At 41.0% G+C, this 13,082-nt stretch overlaps 1 protein-coding gene across 6 annotated transcripts in view; it reads right to left on the reverse strand.

Moving 5' to 3' along the window:
- Window positions 1–3,784: 3,784 nt before the first annotated feature.
- The window catches only part of eva1ba (eva-1 homolog Ba (C. elegans)), a 39,997-nt gene continuing 30,699 nt past the window's right edge, over window positions 3,785–13,082 (reverse strand). For all 6 annotated transcript variants that reach the window (XM_088602743.1, XM_088602740.1, XM_088602741.1 and 3 more), the window contains 3 exons: window positions 10,800–10,930; window positions 8,323–8,421; window positions 3,785–8,159 (listed from right to left, as the gene is read on the reverse strand). In XM_088602743.1, the coding sequence (XP_088458869.1) occupies window positions 7,741–8,159; window positions 8,323–8,389 (486 nt within the window). In that variant the 5' untranslated portion in view covers window positions 8,390–8,421; window positions 10,800–10,930 and the 3' untranslated portion in view covers window positions 3,785–7,740. The remainder of the gene's footprint in view (window positions 8,160–8,322; window positions 8,422–10,799; window positions 10,931–13,082) is intronic.

Here is a 13,082-nt window from a genome sequence, read left to right on the forward strand (position 1 = left end):
TTCCTTACATTTATAGAGCGCTTTTCTGGACACTTCACTCAAGGTGTTTTCCAGGTAGTGGGGACTCCCCTCCACCAATGTGTATCCTCATCTGGATGATGCGACAGCAGCCAGAGTGCACCAGTTCGCTCCCCACACACCAGCTCTCAGTGGGGAGGAGAACAGTGATGAAGTTCATAGATGGGGATTAATAGGAGGCCATGATTGGTAAGGGCCAATGGGAAATTTGGCCAGGACACTGAGGTAACACCCCTACTCTTTTCGAGAAACACTCTTTTTAATGACCACAGAGAGCCAGGACCTCAGTTTTACATCTCATCTGAAAAGAAGGCACCTTTTTTACAGTATAGTGTCCCCGTCACTATACTGGGGCATTAGGACCCACACAGACCGCAGGGTGAGCGCCCCCTGCTGATCCTACTTACACCTCTTCCAGCAGCAACCTTAGTTTTTTGCAGGAGGTCTCCCATCCAGGTAATTTAATCTCTTCTGCTGGAAAACCCTTCACTGACCCTCGTGTATCAATGATACGTTTGCCTCTTTAGGAATATCAGTACAATAAATCTGAAGAAAAGCAAAACTAATCAGTTCTCAGTATTCACAACTGAGGTCAACGTTTTTTCAATTAAACTCAAAGTTTTTTTGAGTAAAATGTATTTAAAAGAGGTTTGTTATGCTGTTGTAGAGAACATCTACTCGAATCCAAGTATACATTTTTAACATGTTATTTCAATTTATTTGATCATCTCTTCAATCATACCGATTTTTAAACACACTTACAATGTTTCGGGAGTGTGTTTCTGTAGTACACATCTGTGCTATCTGTTTAATGTAACAATAATATGACAATAATTCATTCTGTCATTTGGTTAACTGCAGACATATTTAAAGATGTATTTTTTTCAAGAAATTTCCTTCTTCGTTAGGAGTCAGAGCTTCTAATTCTCAGTTTTTCTTTCATTTTGTTGCAAATGGTGACTGGCCTTTTATGAACACTGAACTCTGGGTCTGTGTCACAGTGTTTACCAATTCCCTCAATCCTCAGTGGATTTTTGGCATCTTTGGGAAGCCTGAGGGCTGCAGAAAACATCTGGGAAACATCTGCGATTCATTACAGCTCAAGGGCTTCTGCAAATGCCATGGGAACGAGCTATTTTTAAAAATTGCATTCAGGAGAATGGAATAGTTGTTATTGAGTGTGTTTCCTTTTGGCTCAATTGGCAAGGTAAGATGAGAAAATGGCTTTCATTGCTTGTAGTGGACTTTAATTCTTCTGACTAAGCAAATTCAAGTTATCTTCTCTTGCACTTTTCATTAATTCCGGGTGTGTACAATTTGGCTTGCTAAAATGAAAATTATATTTGTATATAACTATCAAAAGCTAAAGAAAAAGAGCTGTCCGTGTTTCTCATTCTTCAGAGATAGTAGCTCTTTAACGGAAAGCCAAATGTGGCCTAGAATATGGTTTTCCTATATTTGTTAAGGAATGCTTGAAGATAGATGTTAATGCTGTACTAAACTAACCATAGCCATTATATCTAATCATTCTTTGAAATACAAATAGGTTTAAATATAAGATTTTGTTCTGAAAAATACAAGGTCTTAATGAATCCAAAATCATTCATCAGCTATTTTTCTAGTTTTTCTCAGTTCTGTATAATGACCAAGATTTGCATTTTAGCGTTTGTGGCTGTTGCTTTAATGAACAGAGACTTTCTCATCTATAATAAGTCAGCAGTCTGTAATAACTAACCTTTCTTTAACTCAAGAACACTCCATTTGAGCACCAACAGTGGAGGCTCTGTAACCGAAAGAAGCTTTGGAGTATTAAAATGAAAACACAGGAAATTAGGAGTCAGAAATAAAGGATGCAAAGGAGCACAGGTCACGTTTCTATAGGAAATGTGGAGATCTGCTAAAATTAGCTGAGACTGGAGGTTTGGCTTGGTATGTGAGGGAATATAGTATGACTTTGTCCGGAGGAAATGGAAAATTAATAATGAAACGTGGACAAAAAGCTTTTCCAATCAGCTGCTTCCACTAAAGGGAGAAAGAAAGGGCCTGAGTCCGGCCACTTTTGTGTACAACTGCAGCCCTCGCACACAAAGAAGCTAAGATGCAGAGCAGTATGATCTTTAACTATTAAATGGAGTTGAGTCTTAAAATGAATTATAAGTCATTTCTATAGATATACAGCCTTGTCTAGGAGTCATCAGTACATTACTTAGTGTTTGTTTTAAGTATGTTTTACATAAAAACACAACTGAACTGTGAGCAATCAAACTGTTTCTTAATTAAGTAATTTAGAAATCATTCATCCATTTTGTAACCACTTTATCAAACCGGGGAGCTGGAGTCTATCCAGGCAAGCAAGGGGCACAAAGCAGGTTACACCCTGGGCAGGATGCCAGTCTGTGACAGGGCAGACACACACACACTAAGGTCAATGACATTATCAGCATGTCTTTGAGCTGTGGGAGGAAACTAAAGCACCCAGAGGAAACCCATGCAAACATGTGGAGAACATATACACTCCATGCTGATAGCACCCCAGCAACTGAACCCAGGGCCCCAGCACTGCGAAACAACAATATTTCAAAATCATTTGGAACACAAATCTGAAGACCTACTAATTCCCTTAACTTAATTAATTGCTTGATTAAATGATAAATAAATACCAATTGCTCCTTATCTTCAAGAAAGCAGGTCATGGTGACTGAGATCTCCACTCTAGAATATAAGGAAAAGAGAGGGGGAAGAGTTTTCTGGCATGAATAAATGTAAATTCACCTCCCATTTTATATGTGGGGATAGTTCCTTTAAAATAATTTCAGGTTTACTTCCCTTTCTGCTAGGCTTTTCTGTAAATGCTTTAGGAAACCTGGTTCTCACAGATCTTTTGAATTGAGCTAATCTCACTATATTGTATTCGCCTCAGCTGTGTGCTTCTGTTGGTACAACAATCTACACTCATTGGCCTACTTTCCATATCCACATGTATAATTACGTGAGCAGAGTTTCTTCTGATTTACCAAGGGGGGCAGGGGTTATGTATATATTTCACAATCACATGACCCACAACTGTCATTAACCATAATAATTTTTAAAACATTTAAACAAGTATGACTCTCTACCCACTCCTGCCAAAACTGGCCTGGATGTAGCTTTGGCACAACATAACCAAGATTAAAAACAAGTGCAGCCATTTGGTATTGAGGTTTTGCTTTAGTGAATGATATGTGAAACCCATTAAGGGAAATACATCTCAAGGGCATACGGTCATGGGAATTATTTACAGAGTGGTATTTTCTCAGTTCTGTTTTTGAACCACAAATTATGGCCTTAAAGCCATTGGGAAGAAGTTCCAGTGCCTTGTCTTGGCAAGCCAGCAAGTTCCTCTTTCCCACACGGAGATGTATATTTTGCTGTTCTTTTAAGATGCTTTAATTAGCATTTCCTTGTGTCATGCCTGTCTGTGAGGTCAACTCATTCCTGTTTGAAAGCTTACAATAGGCTGTTTATGGCTTTTCCTTTATCAGGAGGACACGGTGGAGTAATATGATGAATGTTGACTGCAAAATATTTTCAGACAGTAGATGAAAAATGACTGTGTTTGCAGCCAAGCCAAGTGACCTCATAATGGCAGCTGCAATAAATCAAATCATTTTTTAGGATTTCAGTTTTTTAAATACCTATAGACAATGGCCCCACAGAAGGACAGACAAACAAAATAAAATTAGTTTCATAACATTCATTGTAAGTGAACACACTAAGGCAGCAGCAGTTGGTTTATTAAAATACTAATAGCCATTTTTATTTTGAAGTTTTAAAAAAAACAAAGAATCTCATCATATGCCTAAGTGACAAAGAACCACTGAATACCCTGTATTAAGGGAATAATACGAATGATAAGACGTTGTTGTCGTACAATTGGAATGCTCACGTTTTCATGTGAAAAACATACATGACACAAATATGAATAATCACTTAAGGAAGATGACATTTTAACATCTTTCCAATATCCTGCAGAAGGCTAATTCAAATTCTAAATTAATCCCAGAAAGACAACTGGGGAAATATTAATATTTAGAAATGTATCCTCCTTCTGGGTCATGAAGTTATTCAACTGACAAAATACAATTAAAGGTTTGTAAACAGAAATGCAACAGATAAACAATGCCTGTATATTTCTGAGAAATCCAGCATGACAGGTGGGTGTAACAAAAAAAATGGTCTAAGGAGATAGTCTTTCATGAACTCATCTGCCAGTAAAACAGGCTGTTGTTTGTGGAAATCAGAAACTCAGACTTAAGAGTCATTTAGATGTTACAGCTGTGATGTACTCTTAGACAAAATAGCTGTCACGTGACAGTGCTCTTTGGTATGTGACTGTGATCATTGAAGATTAAAACCCCTCATTTAAAGCCAAGACAAAGTTAATTTCTGCAGAAAAGGATGTATACAGTATATATGCATTAGTCAGTTTTCTGTAAAATGTTTTCTCTATTACAATAGCACCAAAGGCCAAAACAGAAAATGTCAGTTGCTGTCTAGAATTTTCTTTCTGTAGCCCAAAAGTGTTGTTCTGCACGTTTCTTCTGTCCTTCCTGTAACATGACAGGTTTTATGGCACTTCATATACAAATGCCCACATGCCTGATGAACATTATTAGTCTCTTCAGAAATGCTGTGTTGTAAAAAAATAAAGCATAGCACTTAATATAAAAAACTTAAATACAAACTCTTTGAACTCTGTTCCTCTCACGAACTTCACACACATACGATCTGTTCTGTTGACCATTCCTCACGTACCGGCTGCTCGAAGAGCCCTTCTTTACAGACATACAGAATAACCCCTGTCAATCATTGGTCGAGAAATTAATGCCTCCCATTCTCAGCAGCAGAGCCTGAGAGGTTAAGCATGTGATCACCCTGTATCTCCAGATGTAAGTACGTAAGCCTTTCGTTACAATTGCATAAAGAAGGCACCTTGCATTTCAATGCCCCTGCTGTGTTCTTTGGCCATGCTCAAAATGTCAAACGGATATGACCAAACGCTGCAGTGCAACCAACACAATCAGCCTTTTAAAGATAAATTTGTTCTGGATTGTGCAGCTCCAGGGAAACCCTCTTATTGCACTCAGAATTGAACTCTTGACTGAACTGGAAATACCCCGAAGAAGGGATAAGGGATGCAAAACAAGTCCCTAGCTTATTTTTGTTTTGGAAATGTAGAATCTCAAACCAATTTATTTTATAACCTGCCCACCCAATGTGGAGGTTTGACGCTGATTGGTCGAAGAGATGCACCCCTCACTGACATTACTGTGATCTTGCATGCTCCCATAAAGTCATGGAGACTGCTATTTCATCAGGTAGCTGACAGATCCCAACCTCCCCCCCACCCCCGCCTACCACTGGCCTGTTGTGAGATGCCTCTCGGGGCAATGCTGGTTACAGTCAGCTAGTCACATGATCCAGGCTGGAATTCAAGACACCTACAGTAGTTCTTACTGAGTGAGCCACTCTGCATATTCACCACTTCAAAGCATAACCACAATTAGTCCACTGCCACTTCATCTGCTGCTGAGGGTCACAGCTACGAAGGAATGTGTGTACGTTGGTCTGGTCTGGTTCCATTGCAGTCAGTGTTTTTACTTGCAGTACTAAGTGATCTGAAAATGAGTGTTATGCACAGTTCAGCCATGGGTGTCCAGCATTTTCCAGGAAAGGTGGAAATGTACACTTAGCTTGTTTTTCTGCCTGATGTTGTCTGCAGGCTCCAGCATTAATGTGATATTCTAAAATGGCCTTGAGGGGAATGAACCGTAGAGCATTTTAGAACACAAGCCATATATCAATATTATTTTTTTTCCGTCCGCTCTTTGTTTTAAAGCCAGTTTTTAGCTCTTCAAACAAACTTGCTTTTTATTCGGCTTGGAGTAAATTAAAATGAGCCGAACTGACTAATACCAAAAAGAATGAAGTCGCCTAAAACCTGGAATGAACTGAATGTCAAAATAAGCTCACCATGAATTACAAAGCCTAAATTTAAAGACTGGTTTTGAAAGGTGGTTTTGTCCAGGAAATGATTAGGCAATAAGAAAGGACTAAATAGGATTAGAAGATTGGTCAAATCTGCCCCCCTCTGCCCCCAACAAAGACTTTATTGACTGATTTGGACTTTAGAATATATCCAATTTGGCATAAAAGCAATACATTTTTCATTAATCTACATCTATTTGGCATATCACACATACTGTACTTACCAGACAAAGCACTGATATCTTTGACTCATACATACTGTATAGGTGTAACATGCAGTGTTTTTAAAAGACAGCACTGCAGTTATTTAATTCAAGTGTAATACTAAAAATCAGTCATGGTAATTATAATTAGCAGAAATAAAAAGGACATTATTTTCAATTGATGTTTTTCATGAGGCTTTTTATTATATTTATATGTATTATCTTGTATTAACTAGCTTTTTGAATGTTTTCATTTTTGTTTTTAGCTTGGAACATTTTCAATGGCGGGCTCTCACTTCTGGACCTGCTGCTCTGCCACAGAGAAACTTTTTCCTGCATGTGAAAGGAAAAGTCTAGCTCTGGGAGAAGCTGAAGAGGCATTCATTAATACTCCCCGTCCTTGAGAATTTTTTCTGTTGTGTAAGCCCTCCGAGATAAAGATCAGCATTATTGCTTTATTGCAATGCTAATGTGTCAGGGAACATTTTTTTAAAGAAAAATCCTGTTTGTTTTAGAGGTCACAGATGGCTGTTTTTTGGACTGCCATCACAGTGCTCATGGGTGGGCGAGGGATTCAGGGGTAATGGTGCCATTTCCTTTGGTTTGGGAGTCTACAGAATCCTACCTCTTTTTCTCCTATGAATAGACGAAAAGAAACATGAACGTATTCTTTCTTTCTGTAATCTTCAGGAATGCAAATGCCTTAGTGAGTTGCGCCAACATCAGATCCAGCCACTGCCGAGACTCTTTTTACTTCAGGCTGAAATTATCGGTCACTTTCGATATTTTAATTCTGAATACAAAAATAAAAATGTGAGCATCTGACTTATTATTTTGGGGAGGGTCGTACCAGAAGAATATTTTGCTGGAGTTATTAACTGTTTTTTTTTTTAGAGACAGTGGAGATAAGACATTTGCGTGCACTCTTAAAAATACAGAATACAAAATAATCTCATTTAAAAACATTTCCGACATACAGTTATAAGAAGGACTGTTCGCACAAATGAGTCTCTTTGTTTTTTCTCTCTTTCTAGAGGGTTACTCCTCAGGCTGAAAGGCCACAGATATCCGAAATAAATTGTCTCAAAAAGACCGAACTACTACTCAAGCTTACTGTAGTCGTGGAAAAAACAGTCTCTCGTTTCGCCTCATCGGTCCTGAAAGGTTTTAAAAAAAGAGGATAAAGGTGTGACAATTATCCACTCCTCTCCTCTCCAGTTCAAAGTTCAAAGGCACCTTCTCGATGGAAAGAAGCACAGGTGGGGTTCATACCCTGCTTGTTCTCAGTCTTCAGTTCAAGCACAGATTAAAAGAAAAGAGAGTTCCACGATATACAGATAACAACACCTTCAAGTGATATGTGCTTCCCAGGTGAAGGTCAGATACAGAGGAGCTGGTCCGTGTTTGTCTCCTTGCTCCGTTAGCAGGCGTCGATCGGGGCCGGTGAGCAGGGATGCTGGCTACGGAGCAGCCCCGGTCCGGGGAGCAGGCGTTAGTAGTAGTGGACCCGTCCGATGGTGCCCGTGCCCGTGCCCAGGATGTCCGGCTGCCCGTTCCTCCAGATCTCCCGGATGATCCTCTCCCTCTCCTCCAGCCGCTGCGCCCGCTCCAGCTCCTCGGCCGACGTGAAGACGTTCACGCTCAGGGTGCCGTCCGACTGGCTGTGGTTGCCCATGGCGGTCTCGGTAGCGGGCTGGGGGGCCGCGGCGTCCCCCCCCTCCTCCTCCTCTTCCTCGCTCTCGTCTTCGTCCTCGTCCTCCTCCTCCTGGCTGCAGCCCTTCAGGCTCTTCTTCTCCGGGGCGGGCGCGGCGCGCGGCCGGCAGGAGATGCGGATCACCAGCAGGCAGAGCGTCAGCACCAGGCCGAAGCACACGCCGATGACGAAGTAGAGGCCGAAGCTCTCGGAGTTTTCTGGATGAAACAAAGAGACACGGGAAAGGGGGACCTTTAGTGACAGGGCCTTTTGCCTTTAATATCGACTTAGCTTTCCACACAACATCTCCCCCAGGGATGTACTTTGTCAGTGTGCTGTTGAGCTCGGCCAGCTCATAAGAGAGCAGTGAAAAGTCTGTACCTTTAATATGAGCATAGGCAGCAATACTGTTGCTCAAAAGCTGCATTTCCTGCCTTTTGTCATCCATATTTGCTCGGTCTCTTTGTAACGATCTCACACCTAAAAAAAAGAGAATGAAAATGCATGCTTAGTTTTTTTGTAGATCCTCTGCTGACAAGACATTATATTTCACAAACTGTTTGCTGAGAGATGTGAAAGATGCACATTGCAAAAAAATGTCTGCAGCAATGTGACCTTTCTGACACATCCTGAAACGACTCATTAACACACAATAATATTATGCTCTGCTAAACAACTGATCTCATATTTAATGCATTAGTCAGTTTCCCAAATGAGAATGATGTCGCTTGCTACTATGGCACAACCAAGATTTTTACATGCAGGGCACATGGTATCATTATTCCCTTTTAGTCACACTCCACATGAATTGTGCTCCCTTTCCTTTGGGATAGAAATTCTGTAGCATTTCCCCAGGATGAGAGAGGGAGCTGTGCTGTAAGAAGTCTCATCTTCTGGATAAGACATGAACGATCCCAATGCAACATTTACAGATGATCTAGGGGCGTTGCTCAACTGTCTTGTAAAACAGGCTATAATAAGCTGGCTAACCTAAATACACAGCCTAAAGTCATCTCTAAACTAAATGGGCTAAAATCGTATTTCTACTCCTCATCTTAATATTAATGTGACTTTCTGGTTAAAGAAATGTTTTTTATGTCATGCGATGACATTGTTTTCTAACACCTCCCTGTGTCCATAGTTCTTCTGGATGTACACATGCACTAAATCTGCCACTTTGTACGCCTGCTGGCCCCTGGCTTTCATCTAGCAGGCCCAAGCTGCAGACAAAAGCCCACTGTGTTGTTTCAGACTGCCGACATCAACTGAGTACACAGGCTTCTGGCACATGACGTTCTGCGTGCTCTGCAGTGTGACGGCCGTTCTGTGAAACAGGTCACATATTCCAGCAGTAAATTTGCTCTGTTTCCTTACCAGCTACCATAACAGTGGGAAGTACAAGCCTGTTTTTTTTAAACTCCATTTTCAAAACCAACACAGCGGACACGGCGACAAAGGGTGGCTGTGATGTCCACGGCGCCGTGCCGTTCCTTGTTTGTTTTTTAGTTTTTTAGTGTTTTTTTTTTTTTTCTCTCTACGGCGACCTCTGTCATGTTCCGTGCGTGCGCGACCTCAATTCTGCTTTCCCACAGAAATTCAGAGACGACGCGCTCCACAGGCACTATGCAGTCAATTTGAGATGTTTGCTGGGAACGGGGGGGGGGGGGACGCTGGTAAAGTACCCCCTCGTTTAAAAAACAGATGAGGGGTGGATCTCAACGTGCAGAAGGATGAGGGTGCCGCTGTTTCTAATTTAAATTACCTTACGTTGGCATTAGTATTTAAAGGCTGGGGTCATGCCTTTCCTGCAGAGCTTGGCAGATTTCCTGTCAGTAAGGTCTTCCCTCCCCACCCCACCCCCCTCCTCCTCTCTCAGTTCTTCCTGCCGACTCTGTTCTGTTTCAGTATCCAGAGACTATTGTTTCCATGCTGCAGCAGCACCATTCACAGACACACCAGAAACAGAGCTTTGAGTCACATCAGATGGGAAGTCCAAATGAATGGAAGGCAGTTGACCTTTACAGTACATTTTCCCTTTACGTAACAGTCATCTTTAAATAGTCAGCACAGCAAGCAATTGACTTGGGAACCTCAGAGAGCCAACCAGTCTTTAAAAAAAAACAAATTGCTTCTTATCTTCAGTAAAATCAATATTTGAGGACCAAAAGAACGATCTATGGACTAAATATGACCAGAAATCCATGTGAAACCCAATGTTTCTGAGTTTACTGACGCAGGAGCCATTGCATTGAATGAAATTCGTAATGAAAAAAACTTCTCTAGTTTACTGACTATATTGTCTGAGTTGCAAAATTTGCAGGCAAGTGAAAGATATAATATGTTACACAACACATTTAACAAAACATAAACCCATTAACAAATTAGAGACATAACATAAAATATGCAGTCAACTGTCCAAATTGAACAGGTTAATAGGTGTGAGAATAAAAGATGACAGTTCTATTGCTCTTGAATTGCAGTCTAAATCAACGTCAGATGGACAGAGGTTGAATTCACTGTGCAAGGGGTGGTCATGACAGTCACTGGTTATACTGGCCTTCTGTACTATTTGCATGACGTAGTTGTCTGAAAGCTGTAGTTGTTGTGCATCAGTTATTTTGCTGGCTACCTTCATAGTCCTGCTCAGTCTCTTTTTATTGCCTGTAGTAAGGTTACAAAACCAGGCTACCACAGCGAATGTCAGGGCAGATTCAATATGAAGGTTCTGTAGAATTAAGTCATTGCTGCAGAACACACATTAAAAAGAGCCGAGGTAACATAGGATGAACAATTGCTGTTGGCTCTTCTTACCTCAAAGGTTAGTTTGGCAAACGATCATTGAGCGCAGACACACTTACCATGAAGGGTGACAGTTCACCAGCTCCTTGTTTCATAGCTCATGGCCTCAGAGATGTGGCTGATGGTGTGATGGAGCCTTTCTGTCTGCTGTACTTTCCTCAGGTCTCTGTGTTCATTTGTCTGCCCCAGGCTGGAAGCAAACAGAGACGTCAAGCTGGATTAGGTCACTGGAGCTACAGCTTCGGTGCACACAGAGGGTATTACTGATGATCACAGAGCTCTCCCTGTCGTCAAAGAGAGTGATACAAGCTGAGAGGAGGTGGCCACCATCAAGAAAAATGGGTTGTAATGGTAACAGAAAACTCCCAACACATCCTACTTGCTTGAGGCCAGGTACCTTGCATTAATCAGTCACATTGCACACTGAGAAAACTTATTTACATTTCCAGGGGGTGAGGAATTTAGTCTAGGGTCGAATCCAGACCTCAGCTTCTCATTTCAAAGAGGGATTAGTTGTTCTGCATATGCTCCCCTTATAACTAGCAGTGGAACTCAGGGGCAGTACATGCCAATGAGAGGGTCTGACATTTACAAACCTGCTTTCCAAACTCCTCATCTTTACTCTACCTCCAACATACAAGACACTATAGTTTCACTTGTGATGAAAACAAAATTCTGTAGTTCACCTATTTGGAAACGTAGCTAAGGAAAGCCTGTGATTTTGAAACTGTTTTGTCCAGGTTGATACCCCACTTACTTATTTTTATTGTACTGCTACTTTATACTGCCTAAAGCTTATTTGTCTTCCTTTTTGAAGATGCCTGTAGTATATGCCTGCACATGCTCTTTATGTTTTGAAAAGACACCGCAGAATAGAATGTCTCAGTTTAAACAGAGCTTGTAAAAGTTGTAATATCAGCTCTTGAAGTGCCAGGAGAAGGAATGGCTCGAGAATCTGCTGTAAGATGAAGATGGTGTGAATATGATAAAGCTGCCAGTCTGACAGAGCTGTTTGCTCTAAAAACACAGATTTCCATCTGGCAGACGCCTCATACATTGAGACATAAGCCACAAAATATCCTCTGCAGTTGCTATGGCACAGACAATACTTGTCTCTGCACAGACCCTGGGAGATGTGTTTCCATTTTGGCTCAAAGACAGATTTGTAAAGCATCATTCTTTCAAGCAGCTTTGCCTTTCTTTCAGTTATCTGTGTGTGCACAAGCCCTGCCAACCAGCATCAGCTTACTGTTGAAATATTAAACATGCAGCAGCCTTATCTGAAGTACACAGCTAAGATAGTGTAAAGCCTGTCAATAATGTCACTTCATCAGGAGAGTTAGCTCAGAAGGTATCAGGGAATGGTTTACAAAAACCTAAAGCCTCAACAATCATTCCTTTTCTGTCAGCAGTGTTGCTTTGTGGTTTGACAAACAAAGTTACTTGTTGAATGCCGATCACAGCGATGTGACCCAGGATCAAATATCCCGATAATAGGGCTTCAGCCAAAATATGAATGAGCACCTTCACTGATTGAGTCAATCTGGAGCACTTTCAGTCTCACAAGGGCCAGAGGTGACTGTGGAAACAGATTTGCCTCATTGGCTTTAATTTAACAAGGATGTTTTCGAGGCTGAGAGAATGTCATGGTCTCCACTCCAAACTAAACGTAAATGCTTAAAACCTTGAACACATTTAGAGTTGAATCTTGCTGTCTTGATAGGAGTCAAAGGGAGTCAAACCAGAAGTCATGGCTTCAGAAGGAAGAATCATAATTTTAAAAATTAAAACCTTAACACCGCTGAGCTCCATTCTTGTTTCACTGGCCTCATTTCCTCAGATTGCCCTTTAAATTTGATGTACATTTTAAATCATTTCCTTGCTCTGTCCACTTTGGATAAAGAAACTGTTTTTACTGCATGCACACATACCTACTGTATGTTCAGTGTTTCTGTCAGCAGGATTTCAACTTGCCTCTTAAGGACTGTTCTTAAGTCCATTCGAGGTACAGATGTGCCAGTGATTTGAGAACAGGAAATGTTCATTTGGTTTAGTAGTTAAAGATAATAAACTGAAAACGTTTACCTCATGGTGAGGAGAAGTACATTTCAGACTGCACGTAAATTGTTTAACGCTGTATACAGCCGGATAGTTTAACGATCATCATTTGAAGACAGACCAGTCTACATCTTTCATGTCTGTCCACTACCTTCTGACCACAACAGCACTCCATCGCTACAATTACGTGCCTCAGTTTTTCTCAATATTTCCCTAGTACAACGTCTAGAAATTAGTTTTGATTAGAACCAACGGTTTCTACAGACAATGCAAATTGGCACCTC

The sequence above is a fragment of the Lepisosteus platostomus genome, chromosome 13, assembly GCF_059453375.1.
Source record: "Lepisosteus platostomus isolate fLepPlt1 chromosome 13, fLepPlt1.hap1, whole genome shotgun sequence".
Taxonomy (NCBI): Eukaryota; Metazoa; Chordata; class Actinopteri; order Semionotiformes; family Lepisosteidae; genus Lepisosteus; species Lepisosteus platostomus.